At 42.9% G+C, this 23,364-nt stretch overlaps 1 protein-coding gene across 7 annotated transcripts in view; it reads left to right on the top strand.

Moving 5' to 3' along the window:
- The window catches only part of UIMC1 (ubiquitin interaction motif containing 1), a 99,015-nt gene that overhangs the window by 5,731 nt on the left and 69,920 nt on the right, over positions 1 to 23,364 (top strand). For 6 of the 7 annotated variants that reach the window (XM_031935459.1, XM_031935460.1, XM_031935465.1 and 3 more), the window contains exons 2-3: positions 15,713 to 15,867; positions 22,809 to 22,893. In XM_031935459.1, coding sequence (XP_031791319.1) covers positions 15,721 to 15,867; positions 22,809 to 22,893 — 232 coding nt within the window. In that variant the 5' untranslated portion in view covers positions 15,713 to 15,720. Of the gene's footprint in view, positions 1 to 15,712; positions 15,868 to 17,959; positions 18,190 to 22,808; positions 22,894 to 23,364 lie in introns of those variants that run through there. The other variant, XM_031935464.1, reaches the window with a different exon arrangement.

Raw genomic sequence — 23,364 nt, forward strand, 5'->3', positions numbered from 1 at the left:
CTGAAAATGCAAAATTAGCTGGGAGTGGTGGTGCATGCCTGTAATCCCAGCTACTTAGGAGGCTGAGGCAGGAGAATCACTTGAACCTGGGAGGCAGAGGTTGCAGTGAGCCGTGATTGTGCCATTGCACTCCGGCCTGGGCAATAAGAATGAAACTCCGTCTCAAAAACAAAAAAAAACATGCAAGTGGAAAACAGGCATATGAAAAGGCACTCAACATCATTGGTCATCAGAGAAATGGAAGTCACAGCTACAGTGAAATATCTCACCCCAGTTCAAATGGCTTATATCCAAAAACACGTAGTAGGAAATGCTGGCAAGGATGTGGGGTAGAGGGAACCCTTGTACACTGTTGGTGGGAATGTAAACTAGTACCATCACTATAGAGAACAGTTTGGAGGTTCCTCAAAAAACTAAAAGTAGGCCGGGTGCGGTGGCTCATGCCTGTAATCCCGGCACTTTGGGAGGCCGAGGTGGGCAGATCATGGAGTCAGGAGATCGAGACCATCCTGGCTAACACGGTGAAACCCCATCTCTACTAAAAATGTAAAAAATGAGTCAGGCATGGTGGTGGCCGCCTGTATTCCAGCTACTCGGCAGGCTGAGGCAGGAGAATGGCATGAACCTGGGAGGTGGAGCTTGCAGTGAGCCAAGATCGCGCCACTGCACTCCAGCCTGGGCTACAGAATGAGACTCATTCTCAAAAAACAAAACAAAAAAGTAAAAGTAGAGTTACCGTATGATCCAGCAGTCCCACTGCTGGGTATGTATCCAAAAGAAAGGAAATCAGTATATTGAAGAGAGATCTGCACTCCCAGGTTTGTTGTAGCACTATTTACAATAGCCAAGATATGGAATCAACTAAGTGTCCATTAACAGATGAATAGATAAAGAAAATATGGTACTTATACATAGTGGAGTACTATTCAGCCATAAAAATGAATGAGATCCTGTCATTTGTAACAACATGGATGAAACTAGAGGTCATGATGTTAAGTGAAATAAGCCAGGCACAGAAAGACGAGCATTGCATGTTCTCACTTATTTGTGGGATCTAAAAATCAAAACAGTTGAGCTAATGGAGATAAAGGGTAGAAGGATGGTTACCAGAGACTGGGAAGGGTAGTGGTGGATGATGGGGAGGTGGGGATGGTTAGTGGGTACCAGAAAAAAAAAATAGAATCAATAAGACCTAGTATTTGATAGCACAATAGAATGACTATAGTCAATAATAATGTAATTGTACTTTTTTCTTTTTTATGAAACGGGAATCTTGCGCTTTTGCCCAAGCTGGAGTGCAGTGGTGCTGTCTTGGCTCACTGCAAGCTCCGCTTCCTGGGTTCATGCCATTCTCCTGCCTCAGCCTTCCACGTAGCTGAGACTACAGGCACCCGCCACTGTGCCCGGTTAATTTTTTTTGTATTTTTAGTAGAGATGGGGTTTCACCATGTTAGCCAGGATGGTCTCAATCTCCCAACCTCGTGATCTGCGCGCCTCGACCTCCCAAAGTGTTGGGATTACAGATGTGAGCCACTGCACCCGGCCTGTAATTGTACATTTTAAAATAAAAGAGTATAATTGGATTGTTTGTAACACAAAGGATAAATGCTTGAGGGAATGGATACCCTATTTTTTATGATCTGATTATTACATATTGCATACCTGTATCAAAGCATCTCGTGTATCCCATAAATATATACACCTATGTATCCACAAACATTAAATTTAATAAAATGTATAAGACATATATGCTAAAAACTAAAATACATCCTAGAAAACTTAAAAATGCTGCACATTTTTTTGAGGATTATTATTATTATTTTTTCTGAGACAGGATCTCGCTCTGTCACCCAGTGTGGAGTGCAGTAGCACAATCACACTCACTGCAGCCTTGATCTCCCGGGCACAAGTTATCCTCCCACTTCAGCCTCCTGAGTAGCTGAGACTAAAGGTATGCAACCCCATGCCTGACTGATTTTTAATTATTTTTTGTAGAGATGGGGTCTGGCCGGGTTGCCCAGGCTAGTCTCAAACCCCCAGCTCAAATAGTCCTCCTGCCTTGGCTGCCCGAAGTGCTGGAATTACAGGCGTGAGACATTGCACCCAGCCTGAGGATTATTTTTAAATTATAAAATGAGTACAGACTTGTGGGAATTTTAAATAAAGGAGAAAAAAATATATAAATTCACCACACTAAATTATTCTAAGGTTTATATAATTAAGTTTTTTTTTTGATTTTCATTTTTTTTGAGATGGAGTTTCGCTCTTGTTCCCCAGGCCAGAGTGCAATGGCATGTTCTCGGCTCACCACAACCTCTGCCTCCTGGGTTCAAGTGATTCTCCTGCCTCAGCCTCCTGAGTTGCTGGGATTACAGACATGCACCACCACGCCTGGCTAATTTTGTATTTTTAGTAGAGATGGGGTTTCTCCGTGTTGGTCAGGCTGGTCTTGAACTCTCGACCTTAGGTGATCTGCCTGCCTCGGCCTCCCAAAGTGCTAGGATTACAGGTGTGAGCCACCGTGCCTGACCTTTTTTTTTTTTTTTTGAGACAGAATCTTTTTCTGTTACCCAGGCTGGAGTGCAGTGGTGCCATCTTGGCTACTGAGTTCAAGCAATTCTCCTACCTCAGCCTCCTGAGTAACTGGGATTACAGGTGCATGTCACCACGCCCAGCTAATTTTTGTATTTTTGGTAAAGGCGGGGTTTCACTGTGTTGGTCAGACTGGTCTCAAATCCTTGTCCTCAAGCATTCTGCCCACTTCGGCCTCCCAAAGTGCTGGGATTACAAGTGTGAGCCACCGTGCCCAGCCCACAAGTTGTCGTTTCATCTGTTGATGATATTTGGGTTGTCTTTGGTGTTTGACATTATGGAAAGAGCTGTTGTGAACATATACAAGTTCTTGGGTGGAGCCGGGCACGGTGGCTCAAGCCTGTAATCCCAGCACTTGGGAGGCTGAGACGGGCAGATCACGAGGTCAGGAGATCGAGACCATCCTGGCTCACACGGTGAAACCCCGTCTCTACTAAAAAAATACAAAAAACTAGCCGGGCGAGGTGGCGGGCGCCTGTAGTCCCAGCTACTCGGGAGGCTGAGGCAGGAGAATGGCGTAAACCCGGGAGGCAGAGCTTGCAGTGAGCTGAGATCTGGCCACTGCACTCCAGCCTGGGTGACAGAGCGAGACTCTGTCTCAAAAAAAAAAAAAAAAAAAAAAGTTCTTGGGTGGTGATGTTTTTATTTCTACTGGGTAATCAATAGTAGTGGAATTGAAGCAGAAGTTAAAAAGAGAAAAACAAGTTTTCCTATACTTGGCTGACTCACTCCAAGGCCAGCAATAGTCTGGGCCCTAACAGAGTCTTGATAGCACTATCTGAAAAGCCAGAGCCCAAAGGAATGAGCTCCAGAGACTCTTCCAGCACACTGTGCTGCCCCCCCGCCACCCTGGAGCAAGGATAAGAAAAGAAAAAAACAAATTTCTTTCTCATAACTATTTCTACCAACACCTGTGTTTCACAAGTTTTGTAAGTTCCTGTTTTCCCTGCAGTGCGACTGCAAGATCACAAGCTATGCCTGGGTTGTGAGACTTGTCACAATTTAATTAACTGCCTTTTTTTTGCTTCCGTAAGCCTGCTTGCCTGCCCCATGAGTTTTGCGCTGTCGTTTTCCCACCGCACCATTCAAACTAGCCAACTGCCTTTCAGAGAAGTGTGTATAAAAAGTCAAGCCCTGTCTTTGTTCAGAGCTCAGCCTTTAGATGTTAATCTGCTGGACTGGTGGCCACCTAAATAAAATCCTCCTGTTCCACCCATTGGTCTCTCCAGTCTCCTGTTTCCTACAACAGAATGACTGGCTTACATGATAGTTATACTTTTTTTTTTTTAAACTGCCAGTTTTCCAAAGTGGCTATGCCATTTTACATTCCCATTAGCAGTATATGAGAGGTTCATTATACTCTGCATTCCTGCCCACTTTTGTATTGTCACTATTTTCAATTTTAGCCATTCTAATGGATACACAGTGTTAAATCATTGTGAATTTAATTTGTAATTTCTTGATGACTAATGATATTGAACATCTGTTTTTCCTTGTTGACCTTTAGTATATCTGCTTTTGTGAAGTTTGTTAATATCTCTTGTTTCTTTTAAGAATTAGTTTGTCTTTTTTTTTTTCTTTTTTTTTTTTTTGAGACGGAGTCTCGCTCTGTTGCCCAGGCTGGAGTGCAGTGGCCAGATCTTAGCTCACTGCAAGCTCCACCTCCTGGGTTCATGCCATTCTCCTGCCTCAGCCTTCCAAGTAGCTGAGACTACAGGTGCCCGCCACCTCGCCTGGCTAGTTTTTTGTATTTTTAGTAGAGACGGGGTTTCACCGGGTTAGCCAGGATGGTCTTGATCTCCTGACCTCGTGATCCGCCCGTCTCGGCCTCCCAAAGTGCTGGGATTACAGGCTTGAGCCACCGCGCCCGGCTTATTTTTTCTTTTGAGATAGGGTCTCAGTGTGTTGTTCAGGCTGGAGTGTAATTTTTGGAATCCACCTAGAGATGTAAAGTGACATAGCCAGCCTCCTAGTGTTTATCATGTTTATGCTGCATTACGCAAGTGTTTTTTACTATTTCATCCTTTTTACACTTTGATTTTTGTATGCTTTCTTTTTTTGAGATTGAGTTTCACTCTTGTCACCCAGGCTGGACTGCAGTGGTGTGATCTCGGCTCACTGCAACTTCCGCTTCCTGGGTGCAAGCAGTTTCTCCTGCCTCAGCCTCCCAAGTAGCTGGGACTACGTGCCTGCCACCATGCTCGGCTAATTTTTGCATTTTTAGTAGAGACGGGGTTTCACTATGTTGACCAGGCTGGTGTCAAACTCCTGTCCCCCTGCCTCAGCCTCCCAATGTGCTGGGGTTACAGGCATGAGCCACCATGCCTAGCAGATTTTTGTATGTTTTCCAGTACACAAAATACATACATTAGTATTCATATAGTTAAAAAATAAATATACATGTATTGTGGTTGTGCTTTAAAAACTATCAGTAGAGATATTTTAAAAATATATATAATTATACTTTAAGTCTTTATATTCTGGGGTAAATGTGCAGAACATACAGGTTTGTTATACAGGTATATTCATGCCATGGTGGTTAGATATATTTTTATTTTTATTTTATTTTATTTTATTATTTTATTATTTTATTTTATTTATTTATTTTTTTTGAGACGGAGTTTTGCTCTGTCGCCCAGGCTGGAGTGCAGTGGCCGGATCTCTGCTCACTGCAAGCTCCGCCTCCCGGGTTTACGCCATTCTCCTGCCTCAGCCTCCCGAGTAGCTGGGACTACAGGCACCCGCCACCTCGCCCAGCCAGTTTTTTGTATTTTTTAGTAGAGATGGGGTTTCACCGCATTAGCCAGGATGGTCTCGATCTCCTGACCTCGTGATCCGCCTGTCTCGGCCTCCCAAAGTGCTGGGATTACAGGCTTGAGCCACCGCGCGCGGCCTGTTATTTTATTTTTATTTTTTGAGATGGAGTCTCGCTTTGTCGCCCAGGCTGGAGTGCAGTGGCAGGATCTCGGCTCACTGCAAGCTCTGCATCCTGGGTTCACGCCATTCTCCTGCCTCAGCCTCTGAGTAGCTGGGACTATAGACATGCACCACCACGCCCGGCTAATTTTTTGAATTTTTAGTAGAGACGCGGTTTCACTGTGTTAGCCAGGATGGTCTTGATCTCCTGACCTTGTGATCCGCCCGCCTTGGCCTCCCAAAGTGCTGGCATTACAGGCGTGAGCCACCGCACCCGGCCTAGATATGTTTTTAAAAGGTAAGAAAATATTTGTGCCTGGGCGTGGTCGCTCACACCTGTAATCCCAGCACTTTGGGAGACCAGGGTGGGAGGATCACTCGAGCCCAGGAGTTCGAGACCAGTCTGGGCAATATAGTGAGACCTTGTCTCTACAAAAAATAAAAAGTAAATTAGTTGGGTGTGGTGGCACATGCCTGTGGTCCTAGCTACTTGGGAGGTTGAGATGGAAGAATTGCTTGAGTCCAGGAGGTTGAGATTGTGGTGAGTCGTGTTGGCCTCATAAAGTGCTGGAATTACAGGCATGAGCTACTGCACCTGGCCAATACTTTTTTTCTTTGAGATGGAATCTTGCTCTGTTGCCCAGGCTGGAGTGCAGTGGCACGATCTTGGCTCAACCCCTGTCTCCTGGGTTCAAGTGATTCTCATGCCTCAGCCTCCCCAGTAGCTGGGATTATAGGTGCACACCACCACGCCCAGCCGACTTTTGTATTTTTAGTAGAGATGGGGTTTTGCCATGCTGGTTAGGCTGATCTCGAACTGCTGAGCTCATGTGATCCACCTGCCTCAGCCTCCCAAAGTGCTGGGATTACAGGTGTGGGCCACCATGTCTGGCCCAAGAATTCTTTATATATTCTGGACATAAATCTTTTACAAGATAAATGTATTGCACATATTTTCTTCCATTCTATGGCAGCTTTTTGTTTTCTTTTTTGATATAGGGTCTTACTCTGTTGCCTAGGCTGGAGTGCAGTAGTGTGACCACATCTCATTGTAGCTTTGACCTCCCTGGCTCAGGTGATCCTCCTACTTCAGCCTTCTGAGTAGTTGGAACTACAGGTGTGTGCCACCATACCCAGCTAATTAAAAAAAAAATTTTTTTTTTTTATAGAGACAAGGCATTGCTATTTTGCCCAGACTGTCATTCTGTGGCTTCTTAATGGTCTTTTTTTTTTTTTTTTAAAGAGCAGAACTTTTAAGTTTCAGTGATGTCAAATTTATCAATTTAAAAATTTTCTTTATGTCCTAAGAAAGCTTTATTCAGGCTGGGCGCGGTGACTCATGCCTGCAATCCCAGCACTTTGGGAGGCCGAGGTGGGTGGATCACGAGGTCAGGAGATCGAGACAATCCTGGCTAACATGGTGAAACCCTGTCTCTGCTAAAAAAATACAACAAAAATTAGCTGGGCATGGTGGTGTGCGCCTATAGTCCCAGCTAATCAGTAGGCTGAGGCAGGAGAATGGCATGAACCTGGGAGACAGAGCTTGTAGTGAGCTGAGATTGTGCCACTGCACTTCAGCCTGGGCGACAGAGCGAGACTCCATCTCAAAAAGAAAAAAAAAAAAGAGAGAGCTTTATTTACTCAAAGTCACCTTTTTTGTTTTGTTTTGTTTTTAAATTGAGACAGGGTCTCACTGTGTTGCTGAGGCTCATCTTGAACGCTTGAATTCGAGTGATCCTTCTGCCTCGGCCCGCCAAGGTGCTGGGATTACAGGCATGCGACACTATTCCTGGCCAAATCTTGGTAGTTCTACACTCTTTTGGGTCTTTAGCTCCTTTGAGAATTCAATAAAAATTATAAAAATTTTTCCAAGGAAGATACAGAAAAAACCAATTTTACACACAATTTTAGTTAATCCCCTGAAGCCAATCTATAGATTCTTTAAGGGCTTTTGGATTGACAGGTTAAGAACTCTCGGCTGGCAGTTCTCTAAGTATTAATCTAAGATCTATCTTTTCTTTTGAGATGAGATCTCACTCTGTTGCCCAGGCTAGAGTGCAGTGGCACCATCATGGCTCAGTGCAGCCTCCACCACCCTAGGCTCAGGTGATCGTTGCACCTCATTCTCTTAAGAGTAGCTGGGACTATAGGCATGCATCACCACACCTGGCTAATTTTTAAAAGTTTTTGGAGACGGGGTCGTTCTTTTTTTTTTTTTGAGACGGAGTTTCACTCTTGTTGCCCAGGCTGGAATGCAGTAGCACCACCATGCCTGGCTAATTTTGTATTTTTAGTAGAGGTGGGATTTCTCCATGTTTGTCAGGCTGGTCTTGAACTGCCAACCTCAGGTGATTGAGAGGCGGTCTTTCTTTGTTGCCCAGGCTGGTCAGATCTGTCTTCTCAATTTGCCAGATTTCATATTCTTTCCCCTCAGTTGTCTTTGCTGTTTCTCCCCAAAGAGATGTGTTCTTTGGGTAGTGTTCATTATGATAGTAACAGACCTGAATCTAAAAAGGTAGAGTAAGGTGAATTGTTAAAACTGAGGACTTGATTGTCATGATGGCTTGTGCCTGTAATCCTAGCATTTTGGGAGGCCAAGACAGGAGGATCGTTTGAGGCCAGGAGTTCAAGACCAGCCTGGCAACATAGCAAGACCCCCATCTCTTTAAAAAAAAATTAGCTGAGTGTGGTGGTGTACTCTTGTAGTCCTACCTACCTGGGAAGCTGGGGCAGAAGGATTGCTTGAACCTAAGAGTTAGAGGTTGCAGCAAGCTATGATCATACACACTGCACTCAAGCCAAGGCAACAGAGCAAGACCCTATCTCAAAAAACAAAAACATAAATATAAAATCTATTTTTGTTAGAAATATGGCAACATTTGTACAAAGTTGTATTTGTGTTTTTTCCATTTCTCTTGTAGTTTGGAGTTTAGAAAATTCACTTCTTGCAAATTAATATAAAAATTAATTTCTTTTAGGAAGTACAAATATGTCATCTTATTTGTGTTTTAATTTGTGTAATGGTAACTTAATAGGTTTTTAGTCTTTTCCTGCTGCTATAACAGAATATCTTAGACTGGGTAATTTATAAACAATGTAATTTTTTTGTTCACAGTTCTGAAGTCTGGTAAATCTAAGATCAAGGTGCCTGATGAGGGCTTGCTCTCTGCTTAAAAGATGGGACCTTGTTGCTGCGTCTTCACATGGCAGAAGGGTAAAAGGGGCAAGCAAGCTCTCTTAGGCCTCTCTTATAAGGGCACTAGTCCCTTTCATGAGTGCTGTGTCTTCATGACCTAGTCACTTCCATAGGGCCCCATTTGTTTTTTTGAAACGGAGTCTCGCTCTGTTGCCCAGGCTGGAGTGCAGTGGCGCGATCTCCACTCACAGCAAGGTCCACCTCCCGGGTGCACGCCATTCTTCTGCCCAAGTAGCTGGGACTACAGGCGCCTGCCACTATGCCCAGCTAATATTTTTGTATTTTTAGTAGAGACGGGGTTTCACTGTGTTAGCCAAGATGGTCTCGATCTCCTGACCTTATGATCTGCCTGCCTCAGCCTCCCGAAGTGCTGGGATTACAGGTGTGAGCCACCGCGCCCGGCCCCAGGCCCCATTTCTTACCAACACATTGGGGATTAGATGTCAGCGTATGAATTTTGGAGGGACACAAACATTTAGACCATAGTGGATAGCTCATATCCAGTTAGCTAGTGAGATGTTACTGCTTTAGTATGAATTTATGTGTACTTAAATAATAACTAGCTAGTTCTGCATTGCATATGCAGTGAATATTCTGTTAACTATATTTAAATACAAAAGTTAAAAATGTGCATTTCTTTTTTTTTTTTTTTTTTGAGACAGAGTCTTGGTCTGTTGACTGGCTGTAGTGCAGTGGTGTGATCTCGGTTCACTGCAACCTCCATCCCCTGGGTTCAAGCAATCCTCCTGCCTCAGCCTCTCCAGTAGCTGGGACTGCAGGCATGCACCACCATACCCAGCTAATTTTTGTATTTTTAATAGAGATGGGGTTTCACCATGTTGTCCAGGCTGGTCTCAAACTCTTGTCTTCAGATGATCCTCTCACCTTGGCCTCCCAAAGTACTGAGATTACATACTTGAGCCACTGCCCCTGGCTAATTTTTTGATCTTTGTAATTTCTTGTTCTTTAGTCATTAAAAATATGCATTAAGCACAGAAAAAGACGTTTGTGTGTCTAGTTTTATGAAGGGGAATGATTTTGTAAATTGTAAGCATCTGGGTGTGTACGTTGTTACTATCCCTTAATTTAAAATTTTTTATCCCTTAAGTGTTTTTTTAGAAAAACCTTAATGCTCGTATTGTGCAGACTACTTCTGATAATAAGATGTAACAACTCCCTTAGAAGTAATTGAATGGTTTGAGAAGTTTGTAACAAAGTTAAGGTGGCTTTATTTAAATCTATGATTGAGTCAGTGATTCTCTGCTCTGGCTATAAAATAAAATTATCTGGGGCTCCCCTTTTTAAAAAATTGAGGTGAAATTCACTTAACAGGCCGGGCGCGGTGGCTCAGCCTGTAATCTCAGCACTTAGGGAGGCCAAGGCAGGTGGATCACGAGGTCAAGAGATCAGTACCATCTTGGTCAACATGGTGAAACCCCATGTCTACTAAAAATACAAAAATTAGTGGGGTGTGGTGGCGCATGCCTGTAGCCCCAGCTACTTGGGAGGCTGAGGCAGGAGAATTGCTTGAACCTGGGAGGTGGAGGCTGTGGTGAACTGAGATGGTGCCACTGCAGCCTGGCAGCAGAGTAAGACACTGTCAAAAAAAAAAAAAAAAAAAAAAAAATCACCTAACAAAATCTACCATTTCAATCATTTTAAGTGTATAATTTAGTGGTTTTTAGTAAATTCACAGTGTTGTGTGATTATCACCACTTTCTAATTCCAGAATATTTCTGTCACCCCCAAAATAAACCTTATATCCGTTAAGCAGTCATCGTACATTTTCCCCTACTCCATCTTCTGGTAATCACTTCTGCTTTCTGCCTGTGGATTTGCTTATTCTAGGTGTTTCATATAAATAGAATCACACAGTATGTGCCTTTTATGTCTGGCTTCTTTCGCTTGGCATGGTTTCAAGGTTCATCCATGTTGTAGAATATATTAATACTTCATTCCTTTTGTTTCCCCATAGTGGCCACACCATTTTACATTCGTATCAGTAATACAATGTACTAGAGTTTCAGTTTCTCCAGCATCCTCACCAACACTAGTTATTTTCCATTATTTTTAAAATAGCCAGCCATCAGAGTGGGTATAAAGTGGTATTTCATTGTGGTTTTGATTTGTGTTTCCCTCATGACTAATGATTTGAGTAGTTTTTAATATTTTTTTAGACAGGGGCTTAGTCTGTCACCCAGGCTGGAGTGCTGTGGCATGGATCTTGGTTCACTGCAGCCTTGACACCCTGGGCTCAATTGATCCTCCATCCTCCCACCTAAGCCTCCCAACTAGCTGGGACTACAGGTACGCCACCACATCTGGCTAAATTTTGTATTTTTTTGTATAGGGTTTTGCCATGTTTTCTGGGCTCGTCTCAGACTCCCGGGCTCAAGTGATCCACCAGTCTCGGCCTCTCAGAGTGTTGGGGTTACAGACTGGGATTATAGCCCACTGTGACTCAAGTGATCCACCAGTCTCGGCCTCTTTGAGTATTGGGATTACAGCCCACTGTGCTGGGCTACTTTTGCATTTGATGTCTTTTTCTTTTTTGTTTTTTTTTTTGGGAAACAGGGCCTTGCTCTGTTGCCCAGGCTGGAGTGCAATGGTGTGATCACAGCTTACTGTAGCAGCCTCAACCTTCTTTTTTTTTTTTTTTTGAGACGGAGTCTCGTTCTATCGCCCATGTTGGAGTGTGGTGGCACGATCTCGGCTCACTGCAAGCTCCGCCTCCCAGGTTCACGCCATTCTCCTGCCTCAGCCTCCCGAGTAGCTGGGACTACAGGTGCCCGCCACCACATCCGGCTAACTTTTTGTATTTTTCAGTAGAGACGGGGTTTCACCGTGTTAGCCAGGATGGTCTCAATTTCCTGACCTCGTGATCCGCCTGTTTCAGCCTCCCAAAGTGCTGGGATTACAGGCGTGAGCCACCGCGCCCAGCCTGCAGCCTCAACCTTCTGGACTTAGGCGATCCCTCCTCCTTAGCCTGCCAAGTAGCTGGGACTGCAGGCATTAGCTGCCATGCCTGGCTAATTTTTATTTTTATTTTATTATTATTTTTTGAGACAGGGTCTCGCTCTGTCACACAGGCTGGAGGGCAGTGGTGTGATCTTGGCTCACTGCAACCTCTGCCCCAGGTTCAAGCAATCCTCCTACCTCAGCCTCCTGAGTAGCTGGGACTACCTGTGTGCACCACCATGCCCGACTAATTTTTTTTTAATTTTTTTAATTTTTTGGTAGAGATGGAGTTTCACCATGTTGGCCAGGCTGGTCTTGAGCTCCTCACCTCAAGTGATACACCCGCCTCAGCCTCCTAAAGTGCTGAGATTATTATAGACATGAGCCACTGCGCCTGGCCAGAAATAAATTTTTTTTTTTTTTTTTTGAGACGGAGTCTCACTCCTTCGCCTGGGCTGGAGTGTGGTGGCCAGATCTCAGCTCACTGCAAGCTCCGCCTCCCGGGTTCACGCCATTCTCCTGCCTCAGCCTCCCAAGTAGCTGGGACTACAGGCGCCCGCCACCTCGCCCGGCTAGTTTTTTGTATTTTTTAGTAGAGACGGGGTTTCACCATGTTAGCCAGGATGGTCTCGATCTCCTGACCTCGTGATCCGCCCGTCTCGGCCTCCCAAAGTGCTGGGATTATAGGCTTGAGCCACTGCGCCCGGCCAGAAATAAATTTTTAAAATTTCAGTTTTGATTGTTTATGGCTAGCATATAGGAATGCATTTGATTTTTGTATGTTGACTTGTTTCCTGCATTGATACAAGGCAAGATGAACCTTGATGAACTGTTGATTAGTTATAATAGTTTTTTTGTTGTTGTTGTTTTGAGATGGAGTTTCACTCTTGTTGCCCAGGCTGGAGTGCCTGATGGCACGATCTTGGGTCACTGCAACCTCTACCTCCCGGGTTCAAGCAGTTCTCCTGCCTCAGCCTCCCAAGTAGCTGGGATTACAGGCACCTGCCACCACGCCTGGCTAATTTTTGTATTTTTTTTTTTTTGAGACAGAGTCTCGCTCTGTTTCCCAGGCTGGAGTGTAGTGGCACCATCTTGGCTCACTGCAAGCTCCGCCTCCCAGGTTCATGCCATTCTCCTGCCTCAGCCTCCTAAGTAGCTGGGACTACAGGCGCTTGCCACCACGCCCGGCTGATTTTTTGTATTTTTAGTAGAGACGAGGTTTCACCGTATTGGCCAGGCTAGTCTCAAACTCCTGACCTCAAGTGATCTGCCCACTTCAGCCTCCCGAAATGCTGGGATTGCAAGTGTGAGTCACTGCACCTGGCCTGTAATAGTTTTTTAATGTGTTTCTTAGTGTTGTTGTTGTTTTTTTTTTTAAACACAGGTCATGTCATCTGCAAATCATGATAGTTTTACTTCTTTCTAAGTTGAATATCTTTTATTTCTCTTTGCTTAATTGTTCTGCCTAGAACCCTAAGTATAATGTTCAATGATGAAAGCAGACGTTGTTTTTTTGTGAGACAGAACCTCACCCTGTTGCCCAGGCTGCAGTGACTCAGTGACTGGGACCACAGGGTTGCCACCATTGCTCAGCTAATTTTTTTATTTTTTTGTAGAGACAGGGTCTTGCTATGTTGATGAGGCTGGTGTATCTTAACTTGTGAACTCAAGCCATCCTCCCGCCTTGGCCTCCCAAAGTACTGGGATTATAGGGTGAGCCACTGTGCCCAGTCTCTTTTTTTCTTTTTGAGACAGGGTGTTGCCCAGTTGCCTAGGCTGAAGTTCATTGACATGATCATAGCTCATGGCAGTTTCAAACACACTCAAGCTGTCCTCCTGCCTCAGCCTCTTGAGTAGCTGGGACTGTAGGTGCTCACCACTGTGCCTTGCTAACTGTTTTTTTTTTTTTTGAGATGAAATCTCACTCTGGCACCCAGGCTAGAGTGCAGTGGCACAATCTCAGCTCACTGCAACCTCTGCCTCCTGAGTTCAAGTGATTCTCCTGCCTCAGCCTCTGGAGTAGCTGGGATTACAGTCACCACACCCAGCTAATTTTTGTATTTTTAATAGAGATGGGGTTTTACCATGTTGGCCAGGTTGGGCTTGAACTCCTGACCGCAGGTGATCAGCCCACCTCGGCCTTCCATCCTGTACAGACAGGATGCCGTGTCTTGTCTCTACAAAAAAAAAAAAAAAAAAAAAATGTTGCATAGGATGGTTTCAAATTCCTTGACCTCAAGTGATCCTCCTGCCTTGGCCTCCCAAAGTGTTGGGATTACAGGGGTGAGCCACTGTACCCAGCTGAAAGGAAACTTTCTTGTCTTGCTCCTTGTTGAAAGGAGAAAGCATTTAGTCTTTTACCTTTAAATATGACGTTAGCTTATTAGTTATGGGATTTTTGTAGATGTCCTTTATCAGGTTGAGGCATTTGGTATTTAAAAAATCTTGACCTCGGTAATATAGTGAGATCCTATCTTATAAGGAATAAAAAGTAAATTAGCCAGGTATGCTGGCACACCCCTGTGGCCCCAGCTGCACAGGAAGCTGAGGTGGGAGGGTTGCTTGAGCCAAGGAGGACGAGGCTGTGGTGAGCTACGATCATGCACTCTAGCCCGGCCAACAGAGCGAGACCTCGTCTCAAGAGAAGAAAAACTTGTAAGTAAATTATAATATGTAGTCAAGAAAAGCAGTTATCTAAATTGATGTTTAAAGAACTAGGATAGCCGGGCGCGGTGGCTCAAGCCTGTAATCCCAGCACTTTGGGAGGCCGAGACGGGCGGATCACGAGGTCAGGAGATCGAGACCATCCTGGCTAACACGGTGAAACCCCGTCTCTACTAAAAATACAAAAACTAGCCGGGCGAGGTGGCGGGCGCCTGTAGTCCCAGCTACTCCGGAGGCTGAGGCAGGAGAATGGCGTAAACCCGGGAGGCAGAGCTTGCAGTGAGCTGAGATCCGGCCACTGCACTCCAGTCCGGGTGACAGAGCGAGACTCCACCTCAAAAAAAAAAAAAAAAAAAGAACTAGGATACATTTCTATATTATTGATACTGAAATTTCACCATGGAGAATGAGGTTTGTATATTTATATCTTTTTTTTTTTTTTTGAGACAGAATTTCCCTCTTGTCGCCCAGGCTGGAATGCAGTGGCGCGATCTCTGCTCACTGCAGCCTCTGCCTCCTGGGTTCAAGTGATTCTCCTGCCTCAGTCTCCTTAGTAGAGTAGCTGGAATTACAGGCACGCGCTACCATGCCCGGCCAATTTTTATATTTTTAGAAGAGACACGGTTTCCCCATGTTGGCCAGGCTGGTCTCTAACTCCTCACGTCAAATGATCCACCCACCTCAGCTTCCCAAAGTGCTGGGATTACAGGCGTGAGCCACCGTGCCTGGTCTGTGTTTCCCTCTATAGAAAAAAACGTTTTTTCCCTATATTTTTCTAAAAAAAATTCCTCTATATTTTTGATAAGTAGTAGACTAGTTAAGAAATCCAGTTTTGCTTCTGTCAGATAGGGTTATCTTTTCCTTTTACAAGATTAAATTGAGACTGGGCATGGTGGCTCACTCCTGTAACCCCAACACTTTGGGAGGCCAAAGCGGGCAGATCACCTGAGGTCAGGAGTTCTATACCAGCCTGACCCAACATGGTGAAACCCTGTCTCTACAAAAATACAAAAATTAGGCTGGGTGTGGTGGCTCAATTCTATAATCCCAGCACTATGGGAGGCTGAGGCGGTGGATCACCTGAGGTCAGGAGTTTGAGACCAGCCTGGCCAACATGGTGAAACCCTGTCTGTACTAAAAATACAAAAATTAACCGGTGTAGTGGCATGTGCCTGTAGTCCCAGCTACTCGGGAGGCTGAGGCAGGAGGATTGCTTGAACCTGGGAGGCAGCGGTTGCAGTGAGCCAAGATGATGCCACTGCACTCCAGCCTGGGCAACAAAGCGATACTGTCACAAATAAAAGACTACGTTGAATAGCTTCTAGAAAACTTTAAGTAAATTATGATTTTTTAATTCTAGACAAAATTATTGTCTTTTTATTCTAGACAAAAGGATGCCACGGAGAAAGAAAAAAGTTAAAGAAGTCTCCGAATCTCGGAACCTGGAGAAGAAGGATGTGGAAACTACCAGTTCTTTCAGTGTGAAGAGGAAGCGTAGACTTGAGGATGCATTCATTGTGATATCCGATAGTGATGGAGAGGTAAGTAAAGTAGAGCTAAAAAGTAGAGCTGTAGCTCTCAAACTATACTTCTTTACCCATGGGGAGTTTGTTTCGTGACTGACCTCACCTTAATGCCAGCTCACCAAAACCATGAAATTTTTACTCAACTTTGTTTTAATTTGTAAATGGAGTTAAGAATTACTTAAGGAAGTAATCCTGTTGCTTAGTTGAGGATGGATCATAGTTCTTCAGTTTTGTGATATAGTAATCCAAAGTGGCATTTTGGAACTATTTGAATAATCTAAGTCAGTTGAAAATCTTAGTTTTGATGTGTCTAGAAAGTGAGAGGAAAAACGTGAATGTTTTAAAATCTTTTGATATGTTCTAGATATAATAGCACCTAGTCACCTATAGCTGTTTAAAAATAACTGAAATTAAAAATCAACTTCTCTGTTACACTAGTCACGTTTCAAGTGATTAAAGACACATAAGGCTAGTGTCAATTGTATTAGACAGCAGAGCTCTACGACATTTTTAGCATTTTAGAAAGCTTTATTCTCCAGAATAAAGATTGTAACCTTTTTCCTTTATCCTGTATTTCCATTTGTTTATTGGAGTTTTCTATCTGCCTTCAGGTCTCATCTCAAAGGCAGTGAATTAACTCATTGTTTTTTCCTTCAGATTTTCTTATCTTTCTCCTGTACTTTTTTTTTTTTTTTCTTCTGGAGCCAGGTTCTCCCTCTGTCACGTAGGCTGGAGTTTGGTGTTAGTTCAGCTCACTCCAGCTTCCTTCTCCTGGTCCCACCTCAGCCCCCATGTAGCTGGAACTACAGGTGCAAGCCATTACTCCTGGCTAATTTTTGTATTTTTTTTTTGTAGAGATGGGGTTTCGCCATGTTGCCCAGGATGGTATGGAACTCCCAGCTTCAAGCAATCCTGCCTCGGCCTCCTGAAGTGCTGGGGTTACAGATGTGAGCCACTGCATCTGGCCAAAAAATGACATATTTTTGGTTAGCAAGATTGAGCATTTCTTTACATCTTTATTGGTTTTTAAAAAATGTTTCTTGGCTGTGGTGTGGCAGCTCATGCCTATAATCCCAGCACTTTGGGAGGCTGAGGCGAGTGAATCACAAAGTCAGGAGACTGAGACCATCCTGGCTAACATGGTCAAACCCCGTCTCTACTAAAAATACCAAAAATTAGCTGGGTGTGGTGGAACGTGCCTGTAGTCCCAGCCACTCAGGAGGCTGAGGCAGGAATCGCTTGAATCCCGGAGACAGAGGTGGCAGGGAGCTGAGATCTCTCCACTGCCCTCCAGCCTGGGTGACAGAGGGAGACTCTGTCTCAAAAACAAAACAAAACAAAAAAAACCCACGTTCCTTGTAGTTTAGTTTTTAATTAGGACTTTTGTCTACATAGTTCATCTTAAGGGCATAAAAGTATAGAGAAGAAAACAAGGGCTAGGTACATCCCTGGTGACTCATGCCTATAATCCCAGTGCTTCGGGAAGCTGAGACAGGAGGATTGCTTGAGGCTAGGCGTTTGAGACCAGCCTGAGCAACACAGGGTCTCTTTTGTAGAGACCCTGTCTCTACAAAAAGTACAAAACTTAGCTGGGCATGGTGGCATGCACCTGTAATCCCAGATACTTGGGAAGCTGAGGCAGGTGGGAGAATTGCTTGAGCCTAGGAGTTCAAGGAATTTGAGACTGCAATGAGCTATGATTGTACCATTGCACTCCATCTGAAAAAGAAAGAAAACAAAACAGTTGTACTACTTGGATATCATCTTAATATTAACAAAAATAAAAATATGAAATACACAAATAGATACGGATATGTTAAAAAAGTTGTATACATAGATGTTTAAAAAAAAAAAACCAAGCCATAACAAAACAGTTTAGAAAGGTATGAAATGAAAATGTATACTACAGACATTTAACCATAAGAAATAATTTCTTTTTCATTTTTAAAATAATTTCTTGATGTCATCCATGTGATCCGAAGGCAGTAATTTCTTCTGTGTCCTTGGAAAACATTTTTATGCATACAGTATCAGTAGAGATTTTTACAGGAAACGAATCATGCTGTAGAAACTGTTTTGCTTTTTTTCCACTTAATGTCTATGTTAGGTCCTCCAGAGACATAGAACCAATAGGATGGGCAGATGGATGGATGGATGGATGGATGGATGCATGGATGGACGGACGGATGGACGGACGGACGGACGGACGGAATTAGGGGAATTGGCTCATGTAATTATGGAGGATGAAAAGTCCCCACAATAGGCTGTTTGCAAGCTGGATACCCTGGGATGCCAGTAGTATGGCTCAGTGCAAGTCTGAAGGCCTGAGAACAAGGGGTAAGAGGTGCTGAGTGTAAGGCCTGAAATCCAAGGGCTGGAGAGCCTGGAGTTCTGATGTCCAAGGGTAGGAGAAGAATAATGTGTCCCAGCTCCAGGAGAGAGACACATTTGCCTTTCCTATGTTTTTATTCTATTTAGCCCCCCAGTCAGTTGGGTGGTGTTCACCCACATTGAGAGCAGATCTTCCACACTTAGTCACTGAGACTCACACTCCAATCTCCTCTGCAAACACCCGCACAGACACGTCAGAAAATAATACTTTACTAGTTCTCTGGGTATTTCTTACTCCAGTCAAACTGATACCTAAAATTAACCATTACGGTATTTCCTGGAGACCTTTCTATAGCAGCACATGTGTATGTCATATGTCATATATGTTATACATACAGAAATGTGCATAAAATATAAATGCATAGGTTTAAAAATTAATGTGAACACTTGTAGTTACCACCTGAGAATCCCTCTTCACTTAGTGTGTCCCTCCCCAAATGCATTCTTTTCCACCTTTCTTTTGTTTTTTTTTTTTGAGATGGAGTCTTGCTCTGTTGCCCAGGCTGCAGTGTAGTGGCGCGATCTCAGCTCACTGCAACCTCCACCTCCCAGGCTCAAGCAATTCTCCTGCCTCGGCCTCCTGAGTAGCTGGGATTACAGGCATGCGCCACCATGCCTCACTAATTTTTGTATTTTTAGTAGAGACAGGGTTTCACCATGTTGGCTAGGCTGGTCTCGAACTCCTGACCTCAGGTGATCCATCCGCCTTGGCCTCCCGAAGTGCTGGGATTACAGGCGTGAGCCACCTCACCCAGCTCTTTTCTACCTTTCTGAAGGTAACCACTGTTTATTTTATCTTCCCATGTTTCTCCTTACAGTTTTACCACATTTACATGTATCCCTAAACAGCATACATATATTTTGAAAAACTAAGTACTGGTAATTAGACATGTCTACCAGTATTTTCCAGTAATCTCTCAATCGCCCAGATATTTGAAATTTTCCCTTTACCATAAACTAAAATCTTATTATAAATAGGTGTGTCTCTGGATTTTTTTCTTCTGTTAATCTGTCACATATTTTTATAATTGTTCAGTTGATTGTCTTGGGTATTTTAGGTAGGCATTTATCTCTGCTGATAATGACCATTTTTTTCTCTTTCTTTCTAGTACTTATACCTTTTTCTGTTTTGTTTTCATTTCTTTGGCTGTGGCTTCCAGAATAATGTTGATTGATACTAGCAATAGAGTACATCTTTTATTTCTGATGTTTTGCTATTTGTTTCATATTTCTGTTTTTATGTTAAGGAACTATCCTTTAATTGCTTATTTACTAGTAGTAGTTTTAGGAATTATGTTTAATCAAATGCCCTTTATATTTAGCAAGATGATGGAGTAGTTTTTCTCCTTTAATCAACTAATATTATATATTGGATTAGTATTTTCTAATGTTGGAATATCTTTGCATTTCTGGAATAAACCATGCTTGGTCATGATGTGTTATGTTAATATAATATTGATTTTTTTCCTCAATATATTAGTTAGGAGTTTTGCATCTGTACTCCTATTGCCATTGGCTTTATAAAGTTTTTTTTGTTGGGGGGGGCTATGGCCTTCATCAGATGTTAGTATTAGGGTTATGGTATAAAAGAGAAGGAAAGCTTATTATTTTTATCTATGTCCTACCACAATTTAAATAGTATAGGAATTATTTGTTTTATAGGGTTTCCTAAAAATCTCCCGTAAAACTGGGCTACCAACTGATTTTTTTTTTTTTTTTTTTGAGATGGAGTCTCACTCTGTCGCCCAGGCTGGAGTGCAGTGGCATGATCTCTGCTCACTGCAAACTCCACCCCCTGGGTTCACGCCATTCTCCTGCCTCAGCCTCCTGAGTAGCTGGGACTACAGGCGCCCATCACCACGCCTGGCTAATTTTTTTTTTTATTTTTAGTAGAGATGGGGTTTCACCATGTTAGCCAGGATGGTCTTGATCTCCTGACCTCGTGATCCGCCCACCTCAGCCTCCCAAAGTGCTGGGATTACAGGCGTGAGCCACTGCGCCCGGCCTACCAACTGATTTTTAATATGTATTTCATATTGTTGTAGTGTCTTGGTATTGTTGTATATGAAAAAAAGTCTTTTTTTCTGCTTTAGAATAGAAAAAAGCAGTTGGAATCATCTTAGGAACATGTTTGTTTTTTGTTCTGTTATTTATTTTTATTTTTTTAATATGTATTTTTTTGAGATGGAGTCTTGCTTTGTTGCCCAAGCTGGAGTGCAATGGCATGATAGCCTCCTGGTTCAAGTGATTCTGCCTGCCTCAGCCTGCGGAGTAACTGGGATTAAAGGTGCCTGCCACCACACCTGCGTAATTTTTGTATTTTTAGTAGAGAGGGGGTTTTACCATGTTGGCCAGGCTGGTCTCGAACTCCTGACCTCAGGTGATCTGCCCACCTTGGCCTTCTAAAGTGTTGGGATTACAGGCGTGAGCCACTGCACCTGGCCTTTGTTTTTGTTTGTTTTTTTTTTAAGACGGAGTCTTACTTTGTCATCCAGGCTGGAGTGCAGTGGCACAGTGACATGATCTTGGCTCACTGCAGTCTCCATTAATAGTATGTACTTTATATGATTTCAATCATTTTTAAACTTAGTCAAACTTGTTTTATGGTCCAGCATATTCTATGTGTACTAGAGAAGAATGCACATTTTGGATAGTGATTTCTGTAAATGTCAATCTGATAAAGTTTGATGGTAGTGTTGTTCAAATCTACTTTATATTTATTGGTTTTCTGTCTATTCTACAAATATTTTGAGGAGGCTATTGAAGTCTTTGACCATAGTTGTGAATTTGTCTTATTTCGCTTTTTTTTTTTTTTTTGAGACAGTCTTACTCTGTTGCCTTAGGCTATAGTGCAATGGTACGATCTTGGCTCACTGCAACCTCTGCCTCCTGGGTTCAAGTGATTCTCATGCCTCAGCCTCCTGAGTAGCTGGGATTACAGGCATATGCCACCACGCCTGGCTAATTTTTGTATTTTTAGTAGAGATTGGGTTTCACCAGGTTAGCCAGGCTGGTCTCAAACTTCTGACCTCAGGTGATCCGCCCACCTGGGCCTCCCAAAGTGCTGAGATTATAGTTGTGAGCCACTGCACCTGGCCCACAGTTAATTTTAGAACATTTTCCACCCTCCATGGCCACTGCCCTCGCCAACCTCACACCACACTATACTCTGCCAGTCTCCATGGCCCAGTAGCAGCGGCCTAGAACATTTTCATTACCCCCCAGAAAAAAACCCATTTTCATTAGCAGTTACTCTCCATTTTCCCCTAAACCCCTAGCCCTTGACAACCGCTAATCTACTTTCTATATGGATTTACCCATTCTGGGCATGTCTTATAAATGGAATTATATGATATATGTGGCCTTTTGTCTGGCTTCTTTCAATTATGTATTTTCAAGGTACATTCATTTTGTGGTGTATATCAGTACCTAATTTCTTTTTTTTCCACAGTGGTGGCACGGTTTTATATTCCCACCAACAGTGTACTAGGGTTCCAGTTTTTCTAATCCTTGCCAATGCTTATTTTCTGATTTGAAACAAATTATTTTAATTATCCTAGTGGGTGTGAAGTGATACCTTATTGTGATTTTGATTTGTATTTCCCTGATGACTAATGATGTTGGGCATCTTTTCATGTACTACTTGGACATTTCTGTATCTTCATTTTCAGAGAAATTCGGTTCAAACGCTTTGCCCAGTTTTATTTTTATTTATTTATTTTTAGAGATGGGATGTTGCTTTGTCTCCCAGGCTGGAATACAGTGGTGCGATCTTAGCTTGCTGCAGCCTGGAAGTCCTGGGTTCAAGTGATCCATCTGCTCCAGCCTCCTAAATAGCTAGGACCATGCCTGGCTAATTAAAAAAAAAAGAATTTTTTTTTTTTAATTTAAAAAGATTTTTTTTGGGAGGGGTAAGGACAGGATATCTCTACATTCCCCAGGCTGGTTTTGAACCGGCCTTAAGTGATTCTCCCACTTCAGCCTCCCAAAGTGTTGGGATTACAGGCATGAGCCACTGTGCCTGGCCTTTTATTTCTTTCTCTATTTTATTTTTTGTTTTCTTGATTATTTTGTTTGTGTTTCTTATTAAATTTTAGGGTGGGATGTAGGGTTAGTGTATTTGGTTCGCTTTTGCTTCTATAGGATTTTTCATTTACCCTCTTTTTCCTTTCCTTTACTATCCAGTGTCGAAAGAGTGATTTAAAATAAATGAATAAACACCGAGTTTAAACATTATTATTGTTTTTTTAAATCTTCAATCAAGCTACTCTGATCTCAGGTGATGCTTACTGGTATTTTAGAGATAGACTAGTTTTTGTGTGACTGTTTATATGACAGATAATAATGCCAATATATCACACGTTTTTGTTTTTAATGGTTTTTATTGGTTCTAGATCTTATGTTTTCCTTTTTGTACTGAAAAGGATCTTCTAATATTTTATGTGCATATTTATAACAATCGTCAATTCCTCAGAGGCCTCTCTTAGTCATAGAGGAGGTAGAAGAGAGAGAAATTACTACTTTTAGTGGCAGCCACACTGATCATATTTCTTGTTTTGCAACAGGAACCAAAGGAGGAAAATGGATTGCAGAAAATGAAGACAAAACAGTCGAATAGAGCAAAGTGTTTGGCCAAAAGAAAAATTGCACGTATGTTTTCATTTTTGTTGAGAATGGTTTGGGAATTGTAATAGTCATAAAACTGATACATTTTGGGCTAGTTGATTATCTTGCATTCTTAGCTCTCTGATAGATTCAAGAAAAGTTGTGAATTTATCAGTTTTTGTTGCTATTGTTGTAAGGATTGGAAGAATAACTTTTTTCAGTTTCCTGTATCTTAAGTGGAATCCAGAAGTGGTCATTCTGAATCTTTAAAACATTTTTTTAAAATTTATTATTTTTTTAGAGACAGGATCTCACTCTGTCACCCAGGCTTGGGTGTAGGGGTATGGTATGATCATAGTTCACTGCAGCCTTGAACTCATTGGCTCAAGTGATTCTCCTGTCTCAGCTTCCCAAGTATGCCCCACAACGCCTGGCTAATTTTAATTTTTTTTCTTACACAGGGTCCTGCTGTGTTGTCCAGGCTCATCTCAAACTCCTGGCCTCAAGCAGTCCTCC

This window comes from Piliocolobus tephrosceles, chromosome 4 (genome assembly GCF_002776525.5).
Source record: "Piliocolobus tephrosceles isolate RC106 chromosome 4, ASM277652v3, whole genome shotgun sequence".
NCBI lineage: Eukaryota > Metazoa > Chordata > Mammalia > Primates > Cercopithecidae > Piliocolobus > Piliocolobus tephrosceles.